The 21,703-nt window shown below is 49.4% G+C and overlaps 7 protein-coding genes and 1 non-coding gene across 8 annotated transcripts; 4 read left to right on the top strand and 4 right to left on the bottom strand.

The window, feature by feature from the left end:
• Positions 1-1,612: 1,612 nt before the first annotated feature.
• On the top strand, positions 1,613-2,850 carry PFLUO_LOCUS2000 (uncharacterized protein; the record flags this gene model as incomplete). Its single annotated transcript, XM_073779095.1, has 4 exons — positions 1,613-1,743; positions 1,794-2,354; positions 2,419-2,755; positions 2,779-2,850. The coding sequence occupies 4 exons, from the start codon at positions 1,613-1,615 to the stop codon at positions 2,848-2,850; spliced, it is 1,101 nt and encodes a 366-aa protein (XP_073636085.1).
• Positions 2,851-4,249: 1,399 nt separating this feature from the next.
• On the bottom strand, positions 4,250-6,505 carry PFLUO_LOCUS2001 (uncharacterized protein; the record flags this gene model as incomplete). The annotated part of the gene is made up of 1 exon (XM_073779096.1): positions 4,250-6,505. The coding sequence occupies one exon, from the start codon at positions 6,503-6,505 to the stop codon at positions 4,250-4,252; it is 2,256 nt and encodes a 751-aa protein (XP_073636086.1).
• A 287-nt stretch (positions 6,506-6,792) lies between these two features.
• PFLUO_LOCUS2002 (uncharacterized protein) lies at positions 6,793-7,942 on the bottom strand (the record flags this gene model as incomplete). Its single annotated transcript, XM_073779097.1, has 5 exons — positions 6,793-7,365; positions 7,423-7,502; positions 7,552-7,589; positions 7,642-7,679; positions 7,736-7,942. 5 exons carry the CDS (start codon positions 7,940-7,942, stop codon positions 6,793-6,795), a joined length of 936 nt encoding a protein of 311 aa, XP_073636087.1.
• Positions 7,943-10,853: 2,911 nt separating this feature from the next.
• PFLUO_LOCUS2003 (uncharacterized protein) lies at positions 10,854-12,774 on the top strand (the record flags this gene model as incomplete). The annotated part of the gene is made up of 5 exons (XM_073779098.1): positions 10,854-10,935; positions 11,056-11,500; positions 11,584-11,929; positions 11,991-12,192; positions 12,242-12,774. 5 exons carry the CDS (start codon positions 10,854-10,856, stop codon positions 12,772-12,774), a joined length of 1,608 nt encoding a protein of 535 aa, XP_073636088.1.
• A 706-nt stretch (positions 12,775-13,480) lies between these two features.
• PFLUO_LOCUS2004 (uncharacterized protein) lies at positions 13,481-13,881 on the bottom strand (the record flags this gene model as incomplete). The annotated part of the gene is made up of 2 exons (XM_073779100.1): positions 13,481-13,762; positions 13,813-13,881. 2 exons carry the CDS (start codon positions 13,879-13,881, stop codon positions 13,481-13,483), a joined length of 351 nt encoding a protein of 116 aa, XP_073636089.1.
• Positions 13,882-14,607: 726 nt separating this feature from the next.
• PFLUO_LOCUS2005 lies at positions 14,608-14,680 on the top strand. Its single transcript has one exon. It is a non-coding gene; the product is annotated as a tRNA-Cys (tRNA).
• Positions 14,681-17,789: 3,109 nt separating this feature from the next.
• On the top strand, positions 17,790-18,891 carry PFLUO_LOCUS2006 (uncharacterized protein; the record flags this gene model as incomplete). The annotated part of the gene is made up of 2 exons (XM_073779101.1): positions 17,790-18,226; positions 18,288-18,891. 2 exons carry the CDS (start codon positions 17,790-17,792, stop codon positions 18,889-18,891), a joined length of 1,041 nt encoding a protein of 346 aa, XP_073636090.1.
• A 1,257-nt stretch (positions 18,892-20,148) lies between these two features.
• On the bottom strand, positions 20,149-21,483 carry PFLUO_LOCUS2007 (Protein phosphatase 2C 7; the record flags this gene model as incomplete). The annotated part of the gene is made up of 1 exon (XM_073779102.1): positions 20,149-21,483. One exon carries the CDS (start codon positions 21,481-21,483, stop codon positions 20,149-20,151), a length of 1,335 nt encoding a protein of 444 aa, XP_073636091.1.
• Positions 21,484-21,703: the final 220 nt, after the last annotated feature.

The raw sequence follows: 21,703 nt of genomic DNA on the forward strand, positions 1-21,703 counted from the left end.
TTCATCCGGGCCATGTAAAAGCCAACTGCCGCTCACAAGATGAAACTATTTCTAATATGGTCGCTGATCTTGATTCGGCCAAACAAATTTAGAAATACAAACAAAATTTAGAATAGAAAGTGGGATGTCATACGAGAAGAGAATGTGAATTGAAATATTTGGCGATGTTGAGGGCGTAGATAGTCTCCTCTTGGCAAAGGATGATTGGAGTAAGTGGATATCGCGAGATCTCTGGTTCGTCGTGAAGGGATCACGCTTGGAAACCATGATGGAGCAAGCGCGTGAGCATTAGATCGGCATGTCGACAGGGAACCTCAGCCACTTCAGCAAAAAATACGTTTCACCTCTTTAGGGATCGGTTTCTGGCCCCCCGCTTGCCGTCGTGTAGAATAGTAATATGAAAATAAGCTAATTAAGTGCACCAATAGGCGTACAAGCTCTCTGGCAGTTTGGAGATGGTCGTAGTGACACTGCATTTCGCCGGCATCCTCGAGTCGTACACGGTTGTTTTCAGGCATCCTCCCGAACCATAGTCAGCCTCTAGCTTCAATTGTTTTTTTCCACTTTGGCAGTTCTGCTTTCAGCCTATAGGTAAAGGTCTCTGCATACATGCATTGATATTATTCCTCTATAGCTTATTGCTGGTGGAGAAAATGATAGGAATTTCTCCATCCTCCTCCATATATGGACTTATGAAGTGTGGAACCGATCGGCGAAGCAACGGGTCTGCGGCCTGCTCACCAATCAGAATGAACCTTTGACTGAGAGGCAAGACGCTTAGTGCGGCTCTAAACAAGGTCGTACTGTGTGTATGTACTAAGGAACTAGCATGGTATCCATTTTAAGGCCTCCCATTATACCATTCCCGGAGGAATATACAAAAAGAGCAGGATTGATAAGCTTGACCCCTACGCCTCTCCTGGCCCCCCATTTTAGAGGGCGATGCGTTCGTGCACGGACATTGCATAGGTTGCCGACGCCATGGAACGGCACGTTCCTTAGCTGCATTGCCCCAAATCTCATCTGCCGCATTTCCCGCCTCCATTCTAGCCTGTTACTGAATCAAGGTCATGGTTCCAACATAAAAGAGAGTAAAAGTTAACACATAAAACGCTCGGTTTTGTGTCTTACAAGGCAGCTAGGGTACGATGAAAATCTCCTTGAGGATTTTACAGCTCGGCAATTTCAATTTTCTGCTTTTCCTACTCTATGCACCCAGCGCGGGCTGGATTGCTTAGCAAGGGATTCGAATCCTAGCTAGCCGGCGGAACAGTTCCCCGCAATCGTTTAAGTGCGTGTTCGGCCCTGCAGCCACGAAACTGCGCCAAATGGAGAATGTAAAAATAGTGACTACTGCGCCATCTTAGCCCCCACGAAGCTGCAGCAACTTGACGTAGAGATTGTTGTTTTGTATAAGATCTCCCCTTTCGGGGTTTGATGTCGAAGGTATTTTGCACAGACATACTCTATCCCGGAAATTCAAAAGTTTTTGGCATTCATAATGCTGGTCTTTCTTTTGACCATATTATTGTGTTTGGCCCCTAATTTGGGCCTCATTGCTACGGCCTTTGATGCGGGAAATGTCGCACTGCAGACTAGAAACCTCCCTGGGATGACCGACGCCGATACTCTCAATGCAGTAAAACGGGCCCTCTATGCGGCCAGACACCAATCTCGCAATACGGTTTATTCAATGAAGAGGACGTCTCTTTCCAAAAGCTGGAACGATGCTACTTTGTTCCCGTAGGGATTTACCTTGATACTGGAAGACATGTCACTTACAAACCTCGCAGTGCTGTGGGTAATATGAATCCAAGCATCGGAATCATCTGCTCTACTTGCTACGTTAAGGGCTTGGTTACCGGCGACCTGACTCTCACCGGCGACTTCAACTTAACTGATGCAGTTGATGGTTTCAGGAATGATATTTTGAATGTCACCACCGAGGCCTTTGACCAGTTGGAAAACTATGCCGAACAGGAGTTGAAAAATCTCGAAAATTGGGATATTGAAGACATTCCGGCCTGGCCCACACTCCACCTGGACTTTAACTTAGATGATATGACAGCCCTCCCAGACGCGCAGGTGCATTTCGAGTTTGAGGACTTGGAGCTGTATCTCGATCTTGACATCCAGTTGTCTGCACAATCTACCTACACGATCAATTTATACACGTCCGAAACTCCGGCGGGATTTTCTGTCCCGGACCTTACAGTAGGAGCAGTGTTCAGCGTTGACTTGATCCTAATCGCAGATGCCGAGGTTGATATTGGGAGTGGCATCCATATCAAGCTCGACGACGGGCTTGCCTTTGACCTGGAGATGTTCAATTCTAACGTGTCGGGAATTACAATGTAAGTGTTTCTGTGACTAACCAATCTAAAGCCGATACTAACAAGAACATTTCTTCCTTAAAAGTCCCGGTGGCTCTTACGAGTTCCTGCCTGTCACGATCGAGGGCTCAGGATCCCTTCGGGCAGCCTTAAGCCTACAAGCGAACCTCGGAATAGATCTATCCGATAAATTACCATTCGAATCAGAGTTCCTGCCAAAGTTTAGTGCTGGTGTTCAGGCTGGTGTCTTTGCCTACATTGCTGACTTTCACGTGGAAGTCGACGGTTCTACGTCCGCTGACAGCGGCGACTGCGAATTGGACGCTGAATTAGACTACACTGTTGCTCTTGGCGCGGCAGCTGGGGCAACAGTCGCGGTCGAAACCTACTCCTGGGGCCCGGCTGTCAGCACGACCGTTCCAGTCTGGTATACGACCTTGGCTAGTACGTGCGCGAAAACAAAAGCAACGCCAGCCTCTTCATCTACTCTGGTCACTGCTCCAGCAGCGCTGTATAGACGGTACGGCTCGTCCGTAACATCCATGGTGTCGGAAGAAACATATACCATTGTCAACTGTGTCTCTCCGCTGGTAAACTGTCCCGTCAATCTCCAAACCACCACCTCCCATGAAAGGACTGTGACGTCCACCGTCACAGTCCAATCTGGATCCTCGGCAACATTCCCAGCGAACACCTTTGCCTCAGTCAGTAGTGCTATCCCGTTCGGAACAAATGTGCACAGACTGGAAGCAACGTCCGGAGCACCTACATCCTATGTTCCTCCATCAGCGACCGGAGGCACGACCGGAGGCACGACCGGAAGCAGCCTCCTCGGCGGAACGACCGACAAGGCAAACAGCAAATTAATCATAGGTCTATGTATCGGTCTGGGTTTCCCTTTTCTCGTAGCTCTAATCATTGGAATCAGGTTAGAACATGTCCTCCATCCATCTACACCTCAATCTAACTTACTCACTCCCCTTTCTTTCAGCTTCTATATCCGCAAGCGCATACAGTACTCTATTGTTGAACCCAAACCAGAAATATACGAACAATATGAACCACATACAGGATATGAACAACCGTTCCCGCCCAGGATGGTGAACAGTATTCCTCGGAAGCCGGTGGCCCGTTCTGATATACTAAAATGAACTTATACGAATGTTTACAAATAATGGAAGTTCTAGTTTCATGCAATTCTGTCTGCTTCGTGCTACTTTTGTATTAGTTATTGCCTACCAGTTATACCCAGCACTTTTTAGGAATCAAGCATTTTTATTGTTCTGATGGAAGTCTGCCGTCATCGGGCAAGCTGATCTTCTCTGGACTACCCAATCCTTTTCAAGTTCATAGCCCTTCATTCAAAGACTAAGGATGTTAGTATCCACCTAGTCTTTAGTAGCTACAATAAGCTCTTCACCCATCTCGATCTCCTCTATATCGCCGCACGAAAGGTCGAAGTCGGTCTCCGTCGCTTGTTTACCTCAAAGAGAGATGCCGAAGAAAATGTCTCCAAAGTCTTGATCGTCTTTTCCTCTAGGAAAATTTGGCGCTGGACTTGACAACCTCGATCTTCTGTGAAGAACTAGAAGCCGTAACGCTTCTAGTAGAGGTGGGCTGTAGATCCCACGTCTCGATAATAACAATCCTCCTCCGAGCATGGACTGTGATCGCAAGGGCCATTGTGCCTTGACCGTTGGATTCACTAAACTCGAAACCGATATCCTGTTCAAGTTTGGGTCTTTGCTCAGACCACGAAACTTCGAGGGCGAAAGTTGGCCATTTTTAGGTATCTTTCTAGCAAGCGGATGTATTGGTAGTATCCAGGATAAATCTGTTCATTTGATCCTAGTTCCACCCGGCGTATGCTTGTGCTGTAGGCGCGTAAGAGGGAAATTTATACGTCCCCGACTGCTTCAAGTATCCTCCCAAATTCCAAACATGGGTAGATCTTCCGCCATGTACAGCAGACCGTTTTCAGGGAATATCATATCAGACAGCGGAGACGGGCCGCCGGAGATATTGATTTGTCCTGCGCCGGGGGGAATTGTTCCACCAGGAGAGCAGTCGACGGGGATTCCGGAGGTGGTTAGCGCGGAGATGGCGGCATCATAAGAAAGAGCCGTTGCGTCTCCACTATTATACAGGGTATCCCAAACATCGTTTCCAAGTGGAGGGACTTGTGGCGTTGGTTGATTGGTGACGAGGAAAGAAGACGGGGTTTCGCCGGGAAGTTTGTTTGGGGACACTGGAGAAGATGCAGTCGGCGGTTGTTGTTGTTGTGACTCAGGTTGCTGGCCGAGTGGGGGGATCTCACGACCAGACGTAGAAGTCAGATTGTCCTTTCCAACTTGGCCGAACAATTGATCGACCTGTCTGCTGCGGCGCTCCATCCATTGACGATTGCGGCGCTGAACGTACTCCATTACAGCACCTCTCAGATACTTGATGATCTGGTAGAAACGGCATGCATGTGGGTCGTGAGGAACAAAGTGACCAAGAAACTGTTCCGCCTTGTTCATGCCTTCTGCGAGAGGCAAGAGATTATCGTAATCGGCAAAGAAAGCAGCCCCGAGCACAATGGCTGAGTTGAAGACCGAATTGATCAAGAACGGCAATCGCCGAGGCAAAGCCGGAAATTGACTGAGGTCCTCTACCACGTCTAGGCCACGGAGAGCGGAGTAGACACACGCATCTGCGAAAAGAGCAATACGAGAGCTGCCGCTTCGAGAGTCGGAAGAGTTAGACGGATCGGATCTGCTCTTGACATATTGAGCCACTCGGTAGATCAAGAATGGCCGCGTCAGTAGAATGATGGACCAATAGTAGGATCCAAAGACATGGGCAGCGGCTAGGTTTCCCTCCATGGTCTTGTGGTCGAGCTGTTCTGTTTGCATCTTGAGGACTGCAGGTAATGTCCGAACCCAGGCCCGATGTTGATTGGATATTGTTTCCGCGACAGTGATTGATATCACTTGCTTCATATACACGTCCGTAAGGATCCGTTCGAAGATTCGGCACAGGGAGGTCACCGCATGTGAAATCTGTTCCTCTGGGCTCATGTGTCGGTGTTGCTCTTCAGTCGCGAGCAGGTCGTCGCGAATATCATAGTCATACTCCGACGTCGCTGGAGGTCGGCCTAATGAAGCGCTGAGGAATAAGTCGATCATGCGAAGACTTTTCCATACTCGCTCTCGGGCTCGTCGCTCGCGGCCACAGAACAGCACATTCGCCTCTTTGCGGTGAATTCCAACGGCGTATGCGGCGCGAAGAGCGATACCCAAGTTCATGAATGCGCCGTTGCGTCTACACGCGCCAAGCATATACATGGACACTAGGATGTACGATTGAATAGTGAGGATGCTGGGCGTGTCTTGGAATGCGGAGAAGGCCAGCTGGCGGCCGCTGCCAAAGTATTGCTCCGCCAATGTTTGGTTGGTATCAGAAACCTGCGCTCCGATGGCGAGAACCAGGTAGAAAATGGAGCTTACGGTATCTTCATCACCGGGTGGGTTTGCAACCCAGTTCGCCAAGCGTGGATAGAACTCTTCTAGGTCGAACAAGTCTAGTAGAGGGCTTGTGGCAAGTACGTACTGGCCGGCTAGTCGCTGAGCGTCGTCGTTTGGTGGAGGGTCAATGAGGGCACTGGGTTGGGTGCTTGGATTATTTTGGTAGGCCTCGAGCATGGAGTGTCGGGAGTTATCCTCGGTGAAGTCGCACCGGCCAATTGAGGAAAAAACAACCCGGCGCACACTTTGCAGGAAGGACAGACTGGCCGAGTCGCCAATATACATGAACTTGCCCTGACCATCGCGGAGGAGTCGCGCGATTTTGGGTACTGGTGCGGTTCCTTCCTTTTCGTCCCTGACCTGCTGTTCCAAATTCATTCCGTGATCCTCGAGCGAGTTTAACAGATGATCCATAGCTGTTTCTCTCTCCGGTGAAGGCACTATCCGTTCACTGAGCAGCATTGTCGCGTCCTTTGTGTCGCCGCCGCCCGGCTTGAGCAAACGCGCGGGTATTTCGGAGAAGTGGCATTCCGTCTCCTTGTGTCGTTGGATGCATATTGTACAGGGGCATTCGCCGTTGCATTTTTGTTTTCGCCGTTTACAGCTGTCGCAGGCGCGTCGACACCGGAGCCGCGCTCCGGCCGAAGTGTTCGCTCGCGGCATCCCGGCAGCGAGGGGCTTGGCTTTGCGGGGACCCGAGTGATCTCTCTCTCTCAACGGGTCGGAGGGTGTCAAGGTGTCATTGGAAAATTTCTGGAGGTTGAAGCCAGACCGACCGGCGGAGGATTGCGAAAAAGAACTCAGCACATGCCGAGAGATGTTCTCATGTGGGGAAATGACGGAGGCAATACTCCGCGGATGATTAATCAGATCGCGCGTGTTAACTTAACGTAAACTACCTAAAAGTTAACTAGCATAACTACATTGCTTTGTCTGACACTAATCCTAACCTAGCGGAACGAGACCACCTTGCCAAATGTGTCTGCGGTGCCCCAGATTCCCGACCGGAGGCCTGTCAACTGCACAATCTGGCTATGGTCCACAAACAGGTTCACGTCGATGCCAAACTCGCGGATGTACCAGTCGTACACTTTGGGATCCGCCGCTTCGAACATGACGTGATCCGGGGGCAGCTCCTTCATGATCTTCGACACCACGTCCGTCCGCCATGAGCTCACGTTCTCCGTGATGCCCTCCGACTCAATCATCAAGCGCTTCACGCCGGCATCGAGGAACCTATGGCCCAGATTGACGAGCTTTCCGGGGTCAGAAGTTCCGATGGCTTCCAGGCCCGAGGTCGAGGTATCACCCCCAGCCCCAAACTGAATGCCCAGTTCCGGCTTGGCCTCGAGCTTGTACGAGTGGACTTTGTCAACCAGCCGAAGCCAGTCATCCTCGGGGATCGACAGGAATCCAGAGGAAAGCTCGATGACATCGAAGCCTAAGTCCTTGCACTTGCTCAGGTAGCGGTCAAACACGGTATTCGCATCAGGGTGTGTGAGCAGATGCTCAGCCCAGCCTCCCTATGACACTGTCAGCATATAGCCACTGCTAGTCCTGGGGCAAGTGGGCACACATACGGTCGACACATATACATCATGGTCGTGGGCGAGATCAATTAATTCACGTAAAGGTTTCTCCTCGAACAAGGAGAATGAACCTGGTCTTTGAGTGAGTACCCGCCGTCTTCAAGGGTGCACCGTACCAACCTCCAGCAAACTTCAGACCGTCTACATGATTGCCCATCCTAAACGTCTCAGTTAGATGCTGTTATACCTGCCCATCATGAAGAACATTACGTTTCGAGAACATCTGCAAGATATCGCTTCCCCATGACCTTGACTATTATCAGTTTCTGGATCCTGGGGAGAATGAGGATGAATCAATACATACTGTGTAGTACGGGCCCCGGATCTCTGTCACGCCCTTGCTTCTCGGTTTAGCTGGCCTTGGATTAGACCTTGCAAACCCAAAACCATTCTCCTTGTCCTGTAATAGAGTCACCCCCTGGCGCAAAGGCGCTGTGGTGGATAGCCTTCTGACTCCGCCAGGGATGGCCTGCTGGGAGATATGTCCAAGACGAAACTTTGAAAGAAACATGATTAAGATATGGTAGTCGATTGAAGAGCTAAAAACTAGTAGACTTCATTTAAATATCTCCGCTCCCCGGACTTTTGCAGGGGGCTGACGTCAAGTATACTTCATCAACTGATGAGTAAGGATGCAGAATCCCAAACTCAGTCTATTGACGTTGATCATACTTCATGAGGACAGACCGTGAAACAGTCGTCTTCTCACCTTTAGGCAATCTATTTATACCAGGCCATCGTTCCAATAAAGACTGGCGGAAGAGAGCTGAGCGAACGCCGCAGCCGAGACCAGCGAATCCTGCGCTGATCCTAATAAAGCATCGGATTGGACAAGATATCCATTTGGGCATTTCAATGACCCCATTGTTTTCTAAAAGATGCATAACGCAAAGTGCCAACCTGACATTCCTGCCTCCACGGACGCCGACCAACGCACCAAGCCTGAACGTCGAGAGCGAAACAGTCACGTTAATTGGAATACTCAATGGTACCTAATCAACCGTTCGGCAGTTCCTGCGCCTTCCTTATGCTAAGGTCATTGAATTTGTGATACCCACTATTTGAGGGTTTGATATGACTAGAAGACTACTTTTATTCTGGCCTTTTTGAAAGATGTTTGCCCCGTTGATCGCATTGTTGGATGGCAGGCCTTCCATGAGGGAACTATACTGGAATTCGAGATTGGGCGACCGTCAAGCATATTACAAGAGGTATTCTAGATGGAGGATGTTAATGTTTATCCGCCTCATATAATGAATTAATTATTGTCGCTGAGGCAAGCATTACCAGCCTTCCTGGCTCCTGCCTTGCGCGCCTCAACCTCCGGGCAGAACCTCCGGACAGAACCTCCGGGCAGGGCACCTTCACTGTTTCGGACATGCTTTGCTGCCATCCAACATTTCTCCCTTCGCATTATTACTCTTACAGATATTGCTCATACTCATGAGCTCTCTTTGAACTCCTCCTGCCGGTCACCCTCTCCTTCATTCTAGAATTCACCATGGGTATTGGTGCGGTTGTAGAGCCCTTGGTGGTCATCGTCCTTCTCTTCGGAGGCACCTGGATCAATCGCGTTAGCGAGTGCTTACCTTCTCGACGAAACTCTATCAGCTCAGTGCCAGAAGACTTCCTTGAATCTGGAAGCTCCAGCCCGACTTCGAAAGATGCGCTTTTAAGCTCTCGGTCTCGTTCTCCGCTGTCTGATGACGCAGGCGAAGGATGGCGCCAGCGAAAGATTGCGATGCTGGGCATGTCCTGCGAAGTGACGACTCCCAATACGGCCATTTTTCGTGACCGACTGCTCAGCCGAATACTCTGGAGGTTTCCCTTCCTGGTGGAATGCTGGTACTGGGCCTTGGTATACTGGGTATGTCGAAAAAGTTCCTTTCATGAGAACCAGAGACTCACATATTTGCAGACATACCAAATAGGCCGCGCACTGACCGCTATTACTCTCCAAAAAGGCACCATTGCTGTTGCGAGAGAGCATGCATTTCATCTGATAAGGATCGAGGAACGCCTAGGCATGTTCTGGGAGGTTGGAATTCAGAAGCACTTCCTCCGCCATACTCATTTGATGGTGGGCATCAACTGGATCTACTCCTTCATTCACATCCCAGGGACAATCGCCTTCCTCGTATGGCTCTATTTCTACACCACCACACGCCACCGCATCGACGAGTTTCAATTAGGGAGGTCTTCTGGTTCTCTTGGCGGATCGCCAGCCGGGCCGCTCCTGTATCGAGAACGACGACGAACTCTGGCTGTGTGCAACCTACTCGCATTTGTAGTGTTTACGTTGTGGCCGTGTATGCCACCCCGTCTGCTGAGTGACCCAAACGTGGAGGGCCCAGAGGGAGAGCTAGCCCGAAGTTATGGCTTTGTCGACACGGTTCATGGCGCCAATGGCACAGGCAGTGTGTGGACTGCGAACCAGTTTTGCAACCAATATGGTGATTTTGTATGACATATCCACTATGAGCAGATACTAACTCGGACTTATAGCTGCGATGCCGTCATTGCACTTCGGCTACTCTCTAATGATCGGGCTCACCGTCATGACGATTCCTCTCCCACCACACCACCAGTGTTCCATCTTGCGAACTCGCCTGGCCCGCGCCATTAGACTGCCAATACCATCATGGCGCCGTCTTCTCTGTCTTGTGCTCGGCTTTCTCTATCCATTCATCATCCTAGTGGCCATCGTGGCGACCGCCAATCATTTCATCCTCGACGCTGTTGTCGGAGCTTTGGTCTGTGCCCTGGCGTGGTGGTGCAATGGAATCCTATTGAACCTGTTGCCTCTGGAGGATTACTTGCTGTGTCTGGTCCGGATTCACAAACCGGAGCCGTTGCTCTGCAAGATGATTGATGACGAGGAGAATGATCGAGACGTTGACGAGGCCACACCCGCCTATGCTGTCGTTCCGTCTTGACTGGGTGGAAGTTTGTTATGGATTATAACCCACGTGTGTCTATCCTTATTCCTATGAGTATTTTATCCTTTGTACAAGAATGGAACGTTCCGATGGTTAACCCTAACCTTGACCTTAATCATAATTGGGCTCAATCATGGCACCACAAACGTCATGGTGATAAAACCTCCTATTTACTGGCACGTTTTTAAGCAGATCAACTAGGATAAAAACAATACACAGTAACTATAGCCATCCTCGAACACTTGCCCGATAACAGAACTACCCTACAGCAGTGTAGCTCAAGTGGGCCCGAGTGGCGCCGCCCACCAACCATCGCGTGCTTCCCGCCCGTCGCGCGCTTCTTCCTTCTCCACACTCTCTCGCTCTTCCTCTTCCACCTTGACCTCATCATCACTCATTCCTCCCACCACCACCCCGACACTTGACCACTCTTCTCGTCAATTCCTCCCTTACATTGATCCCTGCTGTTGACTGCCTCCCATCATGGCCGAGGATATCCCTGTTGCTGTGCCCACCGCCGAGGCTGGTGCGCAGCCTGAGCGCGCCCCGGCCACCGAGCCTGCTGGTAAGTCTACATGCGCTCCAAACTTCGAATCTTTCTTTCCATTGTCGGTGGGACGGAGAACTGCTGCCATCCCGGTGATTGTGCGATCCACAAATGCTGACCTTTCTCTTCCCGTCCCAGCGCCTGCCTCCGAGGAGAAGAAAGATACCGAGACCCCCGCCGAGAAGCCGGCCGCTGTTGACGGGCCGTCCGACACAAAGGGCGAGGGCGCTGCTGCTGCGGACGCGCAGGCCAACGGCACCCCTTCGGCAAAGAAGTCCTCAAAGGACCGTCGCCGCTCCAGCGGTGTCGCGGGCGGCAACTCCAAGCTGAGTCGCAAGAAGTCTCAGAGCAAAATTACCAACGTCAACGCGAAGCCCGGCGAGTACTACCTGGCGCGCCTGCGCAGCTACGCGCCATGGCCCGCGATTGTTTGTGACGAGGTCATGCTTCCGCAGAGCCTGCTGCAGACTCGTCCCGTCACTGCCATGCAGCCTGATGGGACCTACAAGGGAGATTTTGTCGATGGTGGCAAGCGAACCCATGACCGGACGTTCCCTGTGATGTTTTTTGAGACCAACGAATTGTGAGTGATCGCAACCCCCTTAGAGTCTACTACACCTTTATGTGGTCGGGAACTCAACACTGACGCCTTTTGTTTCTCGCTAGTGCCTGGATCCCCAACACTCAGCTGACCCCCTTGGACCCAGCCGAATGCAAGGACGTTTCGGAGAAGGGCAAGGCCAAACCACTCATCGCCGCTTACAAGATTGCCGCCGAGGGCCACGACCTTGAATACTTCAAGTCTCTTCTGGCTGATCACCAGGCTGCTCTGCAGCAGGAGATCGACGAGCGCGAGGCCCAGGAAGCTGCCAAGGCCGCGGCCAAGGCGGAGAAAGCCAAGAAGAGCAAGCGGAAGAGCAAGGGTGCCGACACGGATGTTGACATGGAAGATGCGGAGAAGAAGAGCTCGAAGAAGCGAAAGAAGGATGCCGAGACGGATGGCGAGAGCAAGGTGAGTACCCCAAAATATCCTGCCCGGCTGCCCTGGCATTAATCTCCTACCATTTTTACAGCCCTCCAAGACCCCCAAGACTAGCACTAAGCTGAAGTTGACCTCTCCGAAGGCCCCTGGAGATGAGAAGAAGACCCCTGCGAGCAAATCGAAGAAGGCTGCCGCTCCCAAGAAGGGCAAGGCTGCCAGCGATGATGAGCCTGCGCCGGAGCCTGAGAAGCCCATCGATCCAGAGGAATTGAAGAAGAAGAAGGAGCGGGAGGGTACGTAATTCCTTCCTCCGATGGAACGCAATGGCTAACTCCATCTTAGTTCTCCTCCTTCGCCACAAGCTCCAAAAGGGATTCATTTCGCGTGACGCACCGCCCAAGGAAGAGGAGATGGAGACGATGGCTACCTTCTTCGACAAGCTTGAGAAGTACACCGATCTGGAAGTTTCGATCATTCGGACCACGAAGATCAACAAGGTCTTGAAGATGATCGTCAGACTCAACTCGATTCCCCGGGATGAGGATTTCAAATTCCGTCGCCGTGCTATGGACATTCTGAGCAGCTGGAAGAACGTGTTGGACAGTGATATTCACCCGGAGTCGGCCAGCAAGGATTCACTGCTAACGGCCAACGGTGCCCCCAAGGATGACGAGAGCGCGGACACCCCCAAGATCGAGAGTGAAGAGAAAGAACCCGAGACTAAGCCGGCCAAGGAGGATGCTGTGGACATCCCGATGCCTGACGCTGGTGCCGATAAAGCAACTGCAGAGGAGAAAGCAGTGCCGGCAGAGGGCGAGACCAAGCCTACGGACGACAAGCCAGCTGAGGAGAAGACCGCGGAAACTACTGCATAAGCAAATCTTCAAGAGCTTGCTCTGCGCGGTTCTGTTCTGATTACGTTTGCGATACTGATGCCCTCCAAGTTTCTTTCTGTTGAGTTCTTTTGGTTCTTTTTTTTTTTTTTTTTTTTTTTTGATATTCCACCTTTGTTGCTGAATTGCCTTACTCGGACCTTGGAGTGGGCGTATCCAACAAATCTTGTTTCTCTGGTCTTTTCTGGTTGCGTGTGTACATTTTCACATCCGTCTGGCCATTTTATGCGAAAGTCACATCGGAATCCACTCTGGCGGTTCCAACCACGCGTGGTCTAGTCTTTTTTCTTCTAATTCTGCTACGTTATTTGAATTGTGTGGAGGGAGGGAGTGGAATTCTTTGGAGGCAATGAAGAATTTGGAGGCAATGAAGAAAAATTGCTTGTTGTCAGAGATATGGATGCGTGATGAAGGAGAATGCCTGTTCGTACTTTTCTGTCTGGTTTATCTATGGGAGATGGTGCAAAAGTGGGAGGAATGAATGTTTGTGTTTTTAGCACTGGTAAGTTTCTTTATTTGAATGTTGAACCAAGTACAGTGTTCCATTATCGTCCATGCCAGTACCTGTCTGAAGATATGTAGGGGGGAATGATCAAGGTAGACCATCCAGCTCAATACAAAGAGACACAGCTCATACGGTAGGCCATCCCATCCGATGTGTCCCAGGTCGTCATCTTGGCGTAGGCTTCTAGTGAGAAATATCCTTGGTGTAAACATTGCGCGGCTTTGGCAGTCTGTTGTCGGTTAGGTCGATCTCCCCGAGCTTGCTGAACTGGTTCGGCTGACTACAGAGTAGTGCCAGATAGCCACACATGTCGAATGCTCTATTCTTCATGGGAGTTGCGGTTAGGAACCAGATTGATCGGCGAGTCAGGAGACGAACCGACTGGTGCAGGCGGGTCCGGATAGTTTTCACGCGATGCCCTTCATCGCACACCACGCGTTCCCACTCGATCTTGGCCTTGTGTTTCTTGACGCATTAGACCAAGCGCCTCTAGTAAAGAGAGGTTGAAAACTTACCTTGCATAAATTGTGCTTGATGTAATTGTACATGTTCCTCTTCAAGGGGAGAAAGAGGGCTTTCGACATTATCTCTTGCTCAGACTGTGGCTATCATTGCCGGTGGGCGTTTGTGTTTTTGACGTAAACCAGGGAGTGTTGGAGCCGTGAATGAACCTGAACCTCTCGAGAGAATGGATCCCAAGAGTACCGTAGGCACGTTCGAGATCTGGTTTTACAAGCTCCAGCGTACCAATTAACTATGCTCGCTTCGCTTCCATATTGATGGCAGAGCTCGCTCGAGCGATAAAGACAATGAGTTTGTTTTCCATGGTGGAGGAATACGTAGAAGCAGTGGGCTGTTGGTCGAAGGATGGCGCGAATGATGAAGTATACTACCAGCAGATGGGTGTCAGAACCCAGACTCAAAGATCCTGATAGAAAGGAACTTACTATATAGGAGTACAATGGATAGACAGGGTGTTGGTGAGTCGATGGAGTTGGAAAGAAGGAAGATGGATGGAGATGTGGAAGGAAGAAGGAAGCATAGATATTTATATTTTCGCGGTCTCATGGCCTCACTTACTTGGTCATCAAACATGTAGAGCGAGCTAGTCATCATTGAAAACAAACAATATTAATAGATAGTCATTATTCTCGCTCTAGGGTCTTTTCTTTATTAAATGAATATATCTAGTAAAGCTGTATCGTAAATAACTATCCCTCGTCTGCAAGCTTTGGAAGTAGTTGGTCGCTATTATTGGTCTTTTGTCGATTCCTATTGTATGATTTCAGGGAATAAAAACACTTAACATAGCACCGATGACGCAGGGGTTAGCGTGTGGATTTGCAGTGTCCGAAGTCGGGCGTTCAAATCGCCCTCGGTGCTTTTTTTTTTTTTTAACCCTCTGCTCTCTATCCACAAAGCTCATTACATTTGCTTTTCCTTATTAATAGCTCACGATTACATGTCTATCATCTTCTAATTATTAGGGATTTACATATGATACGAAAATAACCTCGAAAGAAAACCAGAACAGGTTTTGAATGGGGTTCTTGGTGTTGCGCCCAGGACTCAATCCTTCCTACTTTATCTGTACTTCCTACATATTCTCGCCAATCAACATGATGTCCTTTGATCATCAAAGGTTTTAGTAGCTAGCGCGAACAAAAACACATCGTTAGAGAGGAGCGGCAACCAAAAGCCTTGGATGAAAAACGTCAAGCAGAATGTTATTTCCTATTCCTACCCTTATCACGCCCTTAGATCCCTCTCTGCCGCCCAGAAGGCGGTACAGTCAAGCGTACACAGACGAAGCGCCAGCCAAAGCTGCATCACTTATCTGTTGGTTATCAATTGCTTCACTTTTTGACTGCCTAAGAAGGCCGGGGCTTTTTTGAGTCATCAGCCCAGGGTAGGTCAAAGATAGACGGTGGGACAACTGCTTGTGCGCGCCTCTCCTTTTCCAACTTGTCTGCAGTCATCCAATAATCTTCCATTTCTAATACCACATATTGCATAATGATGCTCGTGCATAGAGTCCGCAACCAATCAACAATATGACCTAGGAGATCGTGCAGAGAACCCGCGCGGCAAGGGAGGAACTTTGTGGCTATGTAGTTATTTTAGAAATTAATTAATACTACGTACTCATTTCTACTGCAGCTCCTAGAAATTAATATAACTAACTAGTTGACTTAGGCGTCGACAGGTTGTTGCCCAATTCATGAGGCATCCATGAATCACCCAATGCAACCTGATATCGTACAGCTCTCACTTCCTGTTTCCCTATTTATTTCCATCTTGATAGGGGCTTCAAGCTTAGAATATCAGTTTTTCTTTGTAACGCTTGGCAGAACGTGCTGGCGAGTCTAGAACAATCGTGTGGTCTTTGAGGCAGATCACCTGACCTGATAGTCTCCGCCTCTGTCCATCATGGAATTTGGTATCTGTATTTAATATCTGCATTATCTCCAACAACACACAAAGATGAACAATTTAACTCTCCTCCTTTGTCACCAAATAAATCAGGTATCTTACCTATCATCCATTTTTCTCAGACCATGCTTCCATCCTTTCTACGGTCTTTCTCTCGGCTTGGACGGTCGTGGAGACCCCTTGATTTCTCCAATCCAAATTTCACACGGATAAATGACAGTCAGAGAATTGAAGAAGAGACCATCCCAGATTATATTGCTTCGCGGTATTATCCTACTCGAATAGGACAAGTCTTTCAGGACCGATATCAGGTCGTAGGAAAGCTAGGATTTGGAGCTAGTTCGACTGCGTGGCTTGCGCGGGACATGAAGTGAGGCTCATCTAGCGCTAGTATCCAAGGATATGGCCAATCCTGAACATATCACACTGTATTACAGTTGTCGTCGTTACGTTACCCTTAAAATCTTCATTAACTCCACGTCCTTAGGACAGCAGTTGGATGACGAGCTCAAGATGTACCAACGCATAGAGAAAGCCTCGAAATTCCACCCAGGTCGCAGCGCTGTCAGATCGCTACTTGACTCGTTTGATGTTGATGGTCCCGAAGACAAACATAGATGTCTCGTGCATCCTCCATTGTGGGAGAGTGTGTTGACATTTTTGCACCGCAATCCAATACGCCAATTACCGAAACCAGTTCTGGCATTTGTGCTTCAGCGCTTGTTCTTGGCGCTAGATTATCTACACACAGAATGCAAAATCGTACATGCTGGTCCGTGCTCTCCTATCGTCACCTACTTCTTGTATTAACTGATGCGATCATTCTGTTAGATATCAAAGCCGACAACATCATGTTCGGCATCGCTGATGATTCAGTCCTCACTGACTTTGAAGAAAGGGAGCTTGAAACCCCCTCCCCAAGGAAGGAACTAGATGGAAGAATAATATATGTGTCCCGGGAACTTAGGATGCCTAGGGAATGGGGAGCCCCCGTCTTATGCGACTTTGGCTCTGCTATGCCTGGCGGCATAAAGCATTTCGAAGACATCCAGCCTAATATCTATCGTGCTCCAGAGGTGATTCTGGAAGCACCATGGACTTATAGTGTCGATATATGGAATGTGGGATGTATGGTAAGAAGATAGGTCTGGTGATACCGGTACAATATTTCTAAGTCTTCAATCACAGATTTGGGACCTGTTTGAAACCGAGTCGTTGTTCACTGGATACGACCCAGAATTTCAGACTTACCGAAGTCGAGCTCATCTCAGCGAGATGATAAGCCTCCTCGGTCCCCCTCCACTCAGTCTGCTTGCCCAAGGGAAGTCAAGCCACAAGTTCTTCTCTAATGAAGGTTGGAAAATTGCTTCTTTTGTCTGGTCAAGTCCGACATCCGCTCACTTTATCTGGTTTTCTAGGTGACTTCTGTGTTGAAACCCAATTCCGAGCTCGGATCCCACTGGAGGAGAGAGAAAGTACACTTGAGGGAGAGGACAAATCAAAGTTTTTGCATTTAATAAGGAAGATGTTGCAGTGGGAGCCAGGAATGCGAAGTTCTGCTAAGGAACTAGCACAGGATGAGTGGATTTGTCAGAATTTATGAGTTTTACTGATTTTACATCAAATAGCGCATGGTTTTATTCTGGGGTCCGTTTAGTTTATACATCATAGACTGAATTGGAACGTCGCGCCCCTGAAACAAGGGTGGGAATCAAGGGGGCCTTACATGCAATGAACAATCGTGATTGGTTTTCTTTATCTCCATTCTCCACCTTGAAGTAGAAGTCGCGCGATCCTCGTGCGGGTTACTTCAGCCGGATGGCTCGTAGAACAGCTCATCTTCCCTGGCATAAATTCCTACTTCTAAAAATGACTGTATAGCTGTCTCATGCATAAGACCTGGATTGGCAAACCAGCTTAGCCCCTATTTGTCAGTACACCGCTCTTTCTCTCGTCATTCTGGTCCTTTGTTAAGTTGGTTTCCTTCTCCTAACAGCTCTTCTACTGAATCTGCTCTATTTCCAAACTATTCGAACACAGAACCACGACTATCAGCGATATGAATTATGAGGTTGAACAAGAAATTGTCGCATTCTTCGAGAAGACTACGACGACTCGCTCAGCCTGTGACAACTACGCGAGTGAGCATCTTGGTGGCAATGTCACTCCAGTCGACGTGCAAGGCGTGTGTAGTTACACCGTCTATGCTGGCCCTAACGCCGAATTCGTCGTGCAGTATCGTCTGAAGTCGCTAGCGCTGAACATGGACATTATGAACCTTGCCAAAGCCATTTACGGTACCTTGATACCCGAGATCTCCTTCAAGGGACAGATTGGAGAAGACCATGAGAGTAAAGAACCGCTTTATATATACGTGATGAACCGAATGGTAGGCATCTCTCACCTAGATTTCATCCTAGCCCATAACGGTGATGTACCTGAAAACTCACTCGAGTTCTCTCGCTGGCGCCAAAATCTTGTGGCCGACAACGCAAAGTATGTAATCCATTTCTACGTGATATGTACAAAATTGCTGATTATATATCTTACTATGTAGATTCTTTGCTCTATCTTGGAAAGGCCCTCAGGATGTTGATCAAACGTACCGCGAGAGCCTAAGCCATCAGTACGAACGAGACCTTAATTTGTTACTTGCTTCTCTCCCAATTCGATTCCATCCATTGATCAAGAAGTCTCTTGACTCGTTGCCGGCCATCTTTTCACTTCCTATGGTGCTACTGCACAATGATTTTGGTTCCTTCAACATGCTAGTGGACGAAAAGTCTTGCAATCTGCTCGGCGTGGTTGATTGGGCCGAAGCTGAGATTGCTCCATTCGGCATAAATCTCTATGCTCATGATCGTTTGATAAGTAAGATCCACTTAAAACACGGCTGGTCTAGGTATGATGATTATCGCCTTTTGGATGAGATATTCTGGAGCACGTTTAGTCAAGAAACCGGAGTGGATAATGAAACGATTCAAACCATCAAAGCCGCAAGGATTGCTGGAGTACTGTTGTGGCTTGGCTTCACAAGTCGCCTTCCGAATGAGCCGAAGCCAGTACCGATTTCTGATGATGATGAAAGTGGAGCATATGGCATACGTGATTTAGACGGGCTTTTGATTAACCCAGCTACGAGGTTCACGGACTTGGTATGATTAGATGAACTAGAGAGAAAAGAGAATCTGAAAATGACTAGGCAGCTGGATACAAAACATAGTACTAAAGGACACCGGCAATAGCAAGAGCGGCTTTCAAGTCTTCGACATTCGCCAACTTAGGGATAGGCTTTCCTGCATTGAAGACCCTGTGCTTGCCCGTGTTGATTTTCGCATATGTTTCGTTTGATGCGCAAACACGTGGGTTGCCATCGGAAGTCTCGAATTTCCAGCCTGTAATGCGGGTCGGCAGAGTGTTTTTCAGAGAAAGAAAATCCACCATGACAGTTCCTTCATCTAGAATAAGCTCCTCCATGGAGCCATCTTCGCAGCCAAGGACTTGGAGGCCAATGAGGCTGGTGAGATTGTTGTTGAGAATATACGCGAAGAATTCATCAAGGAATCCCGGTCCAACGCTGGACAGATTCGTAAGAGGCCCATCTTGTAACTCGTACAAAGTTGATCATTATAGACCGGGATTCTAACTCTCCTCGTAATAGGTATACCACAAAATCATACCTTAATATACTCGAAGAGGGTCTTGTTAATGACTATGAATCCGGTACTATCTATTAACAAGATAATGCGAAGATTCATAAATCATACGATGCGCGAGAGTAGTTTAAAAGGCATAGTATAGAGGTAATAATAGATTAGCCTCCGTCCTCCCCCAATTTGAACCTAATTAAACCCGTTTAGAGACTTTTAAAATTGAAAATCTTTGAACTACATCCTAAATTACTAGCTGAAACCACCCCTGTTAATGCTTCACTAGCAAAATCCCCATTAACTGATTGAATTTCTATTTGGTATATTCGGAATGAATAACAAATAATTTTACGTTCAATAATTCGACGCTTTTCCGGTCATGTCTTATCAGGCACGTCTAAGAAGGGTGCCAAGACGGAACATACGCTGACCACACCATGCACGCAGCCAGCTACCTGAATGTTTTCGTACATACTGAACTCAAGGTTCCACAGAAGAACTCACGTAAGGCGTACCTTATTCCATATTCAAGTTTACCGAAAATCGATTCGAAAGTATAGTAAGGGGACTGTAGCAGTTGTGCCTGCGAAGTAAGGTAGGTGGCCGGAGTCTCAAGGAAATACCTAACTCACTACATCGGTTAATAAGGATTTCAAACCTTCCCTAGAAGTAATATAAGGAAATTATCATCAATATCTATAGAGTAGGCATTTCTATAACAAAAAAATCTCAAACACTGAGTATTGAATCTTGCAACATGGCATATTATTACAGACCCTTCTCTTCCCGAGCCAGACTCTCATCCACCGCGACGATGACCAAGGCGGAGATGTCATCCACCTTGCCACCACGATAATGATCTCCGGGATAAGACCGCTGGGCCTCCTTGGCGAAAGGCCCATCACGGCGGTAGTCAATGCTAGCCATCTTGGCCTCACCGGCTACAGTGGCTGCGAGGAGCGATTGGAGCGTGAGAGAAGCCTCGGGACGGGTAGCCGAATCGGCAGATTCAGATGGCGGAGGGAACGCAGCCGCCAGTCCGCCTGGAGCCGCTAGAGAGCGCAGGTTATCTGCAACGCTGATGCCTAGCTCGGGCGTGGCTGTCCAAGCTCCAGTCAGAACCATGCGGCTGGTGATCAGCTTGAGAATGTCTTGGTTGTTGAGATTGTCGAACACGCCGTCCGTGGCGAGCAGTAGCACATCGCCGTGCTGCATTTGGATGTTGGTGACGACTGCGTCGCGCGGGAAGTCCTCGAGAAAAGCACCCCCGAAGACCGAAGCTTGTGCGCGCATGCGAGGAGGGATGATGCTCAGCTGGTAGGGTGTGTTGAACCCGTGCGTCTGCGGGACGGAATAGTGGTGCACTGCCGCCAGCCGAAGCAGCACTGAGCCCGAGTCTCCCAAGTTCGCCAGTTCGACACGGCCATCGGGGAGACCCACGCCCACGGAGGCAGTACTGCCACCAGCGCGAATGCTGGGATCGGCTACCACTTGGTCATACCCGGCCTGTAGCAGCTGTTTAGGCCGCAGTTTGTGCGCAGGCTCATCCCAGGCCATAGCTGTGTGTGCCATGTAGCCACATATCCCATGTGAAAAATCCGCCGGATCAACGCGCGACTCGGTCCAGCCGCCGACGCCGTCTGCTACCGCAAAGGCGATCGCGTCCGCGCCTTCTTGTCTCTGTTGTTCGGAATGCCGCGACCCGATGCGGCTTACGAAAAAGGCATCTTCGCCGCTGTCTGGTCGGTGGCGCCGTCGGTTGGCGGGGCTCTTGTCTAATGTGAGCACGCCTAGGGCGTCAGGGGCGTTCGGGTCGAAGTTATATGCATTCTTGAGAGGGTGGAACCGGCGGCCTTTGCCGGATGAGGACACAGCGACACGATAAGAGAGTCGTGGGGATGAGGACGAGGGCGGCGCATCAGAGGAGCGGCGTCCCGGTGTGAAGTGAAATGTTCTGCGCGCAGCCGCAGTAGCGCGAGGCTTCAGACTAGGCGTGGAAGGCCGAGCTAGGGCGAGGAAAAGAGACGTGGCGGATGCCGAGAACACCCCGGCCTGGAGACTGCAGCAGGCGGGACTGCACCGGCAGGAAACACTTGCGAGCATCGCAGGCCCAGTCCCAGTCGTGGACACCCTCCCTATTTATGATAAATGTGGGAGCATGGGACGATCAGACAGAAGAAAGGATTAAAAATCAAAAATTCAGGGCCAGCGCGAGTGGCCGGATAAGAGGAACCTGCCCTGATCGACGATGATGCCACCTATGTTCGGTTTGGACAGAGTGGGAATAAATGAGCTGCAAGTGAAAGAAGAGAAAAAAGAAGAA

This window comes from Penicillium psychrofluorescens (genome assembly GCF_964197705.1).
Source record: "Penicillium psychrofluorescens genome assembly, chromosome: 1".
NCBI lineage: Eukaryota > Fungi > Ascomycota > Eurotiomycetes > Eurotiales > Aspergillaceae > Penicillium > Penicillium psychrofluorescens.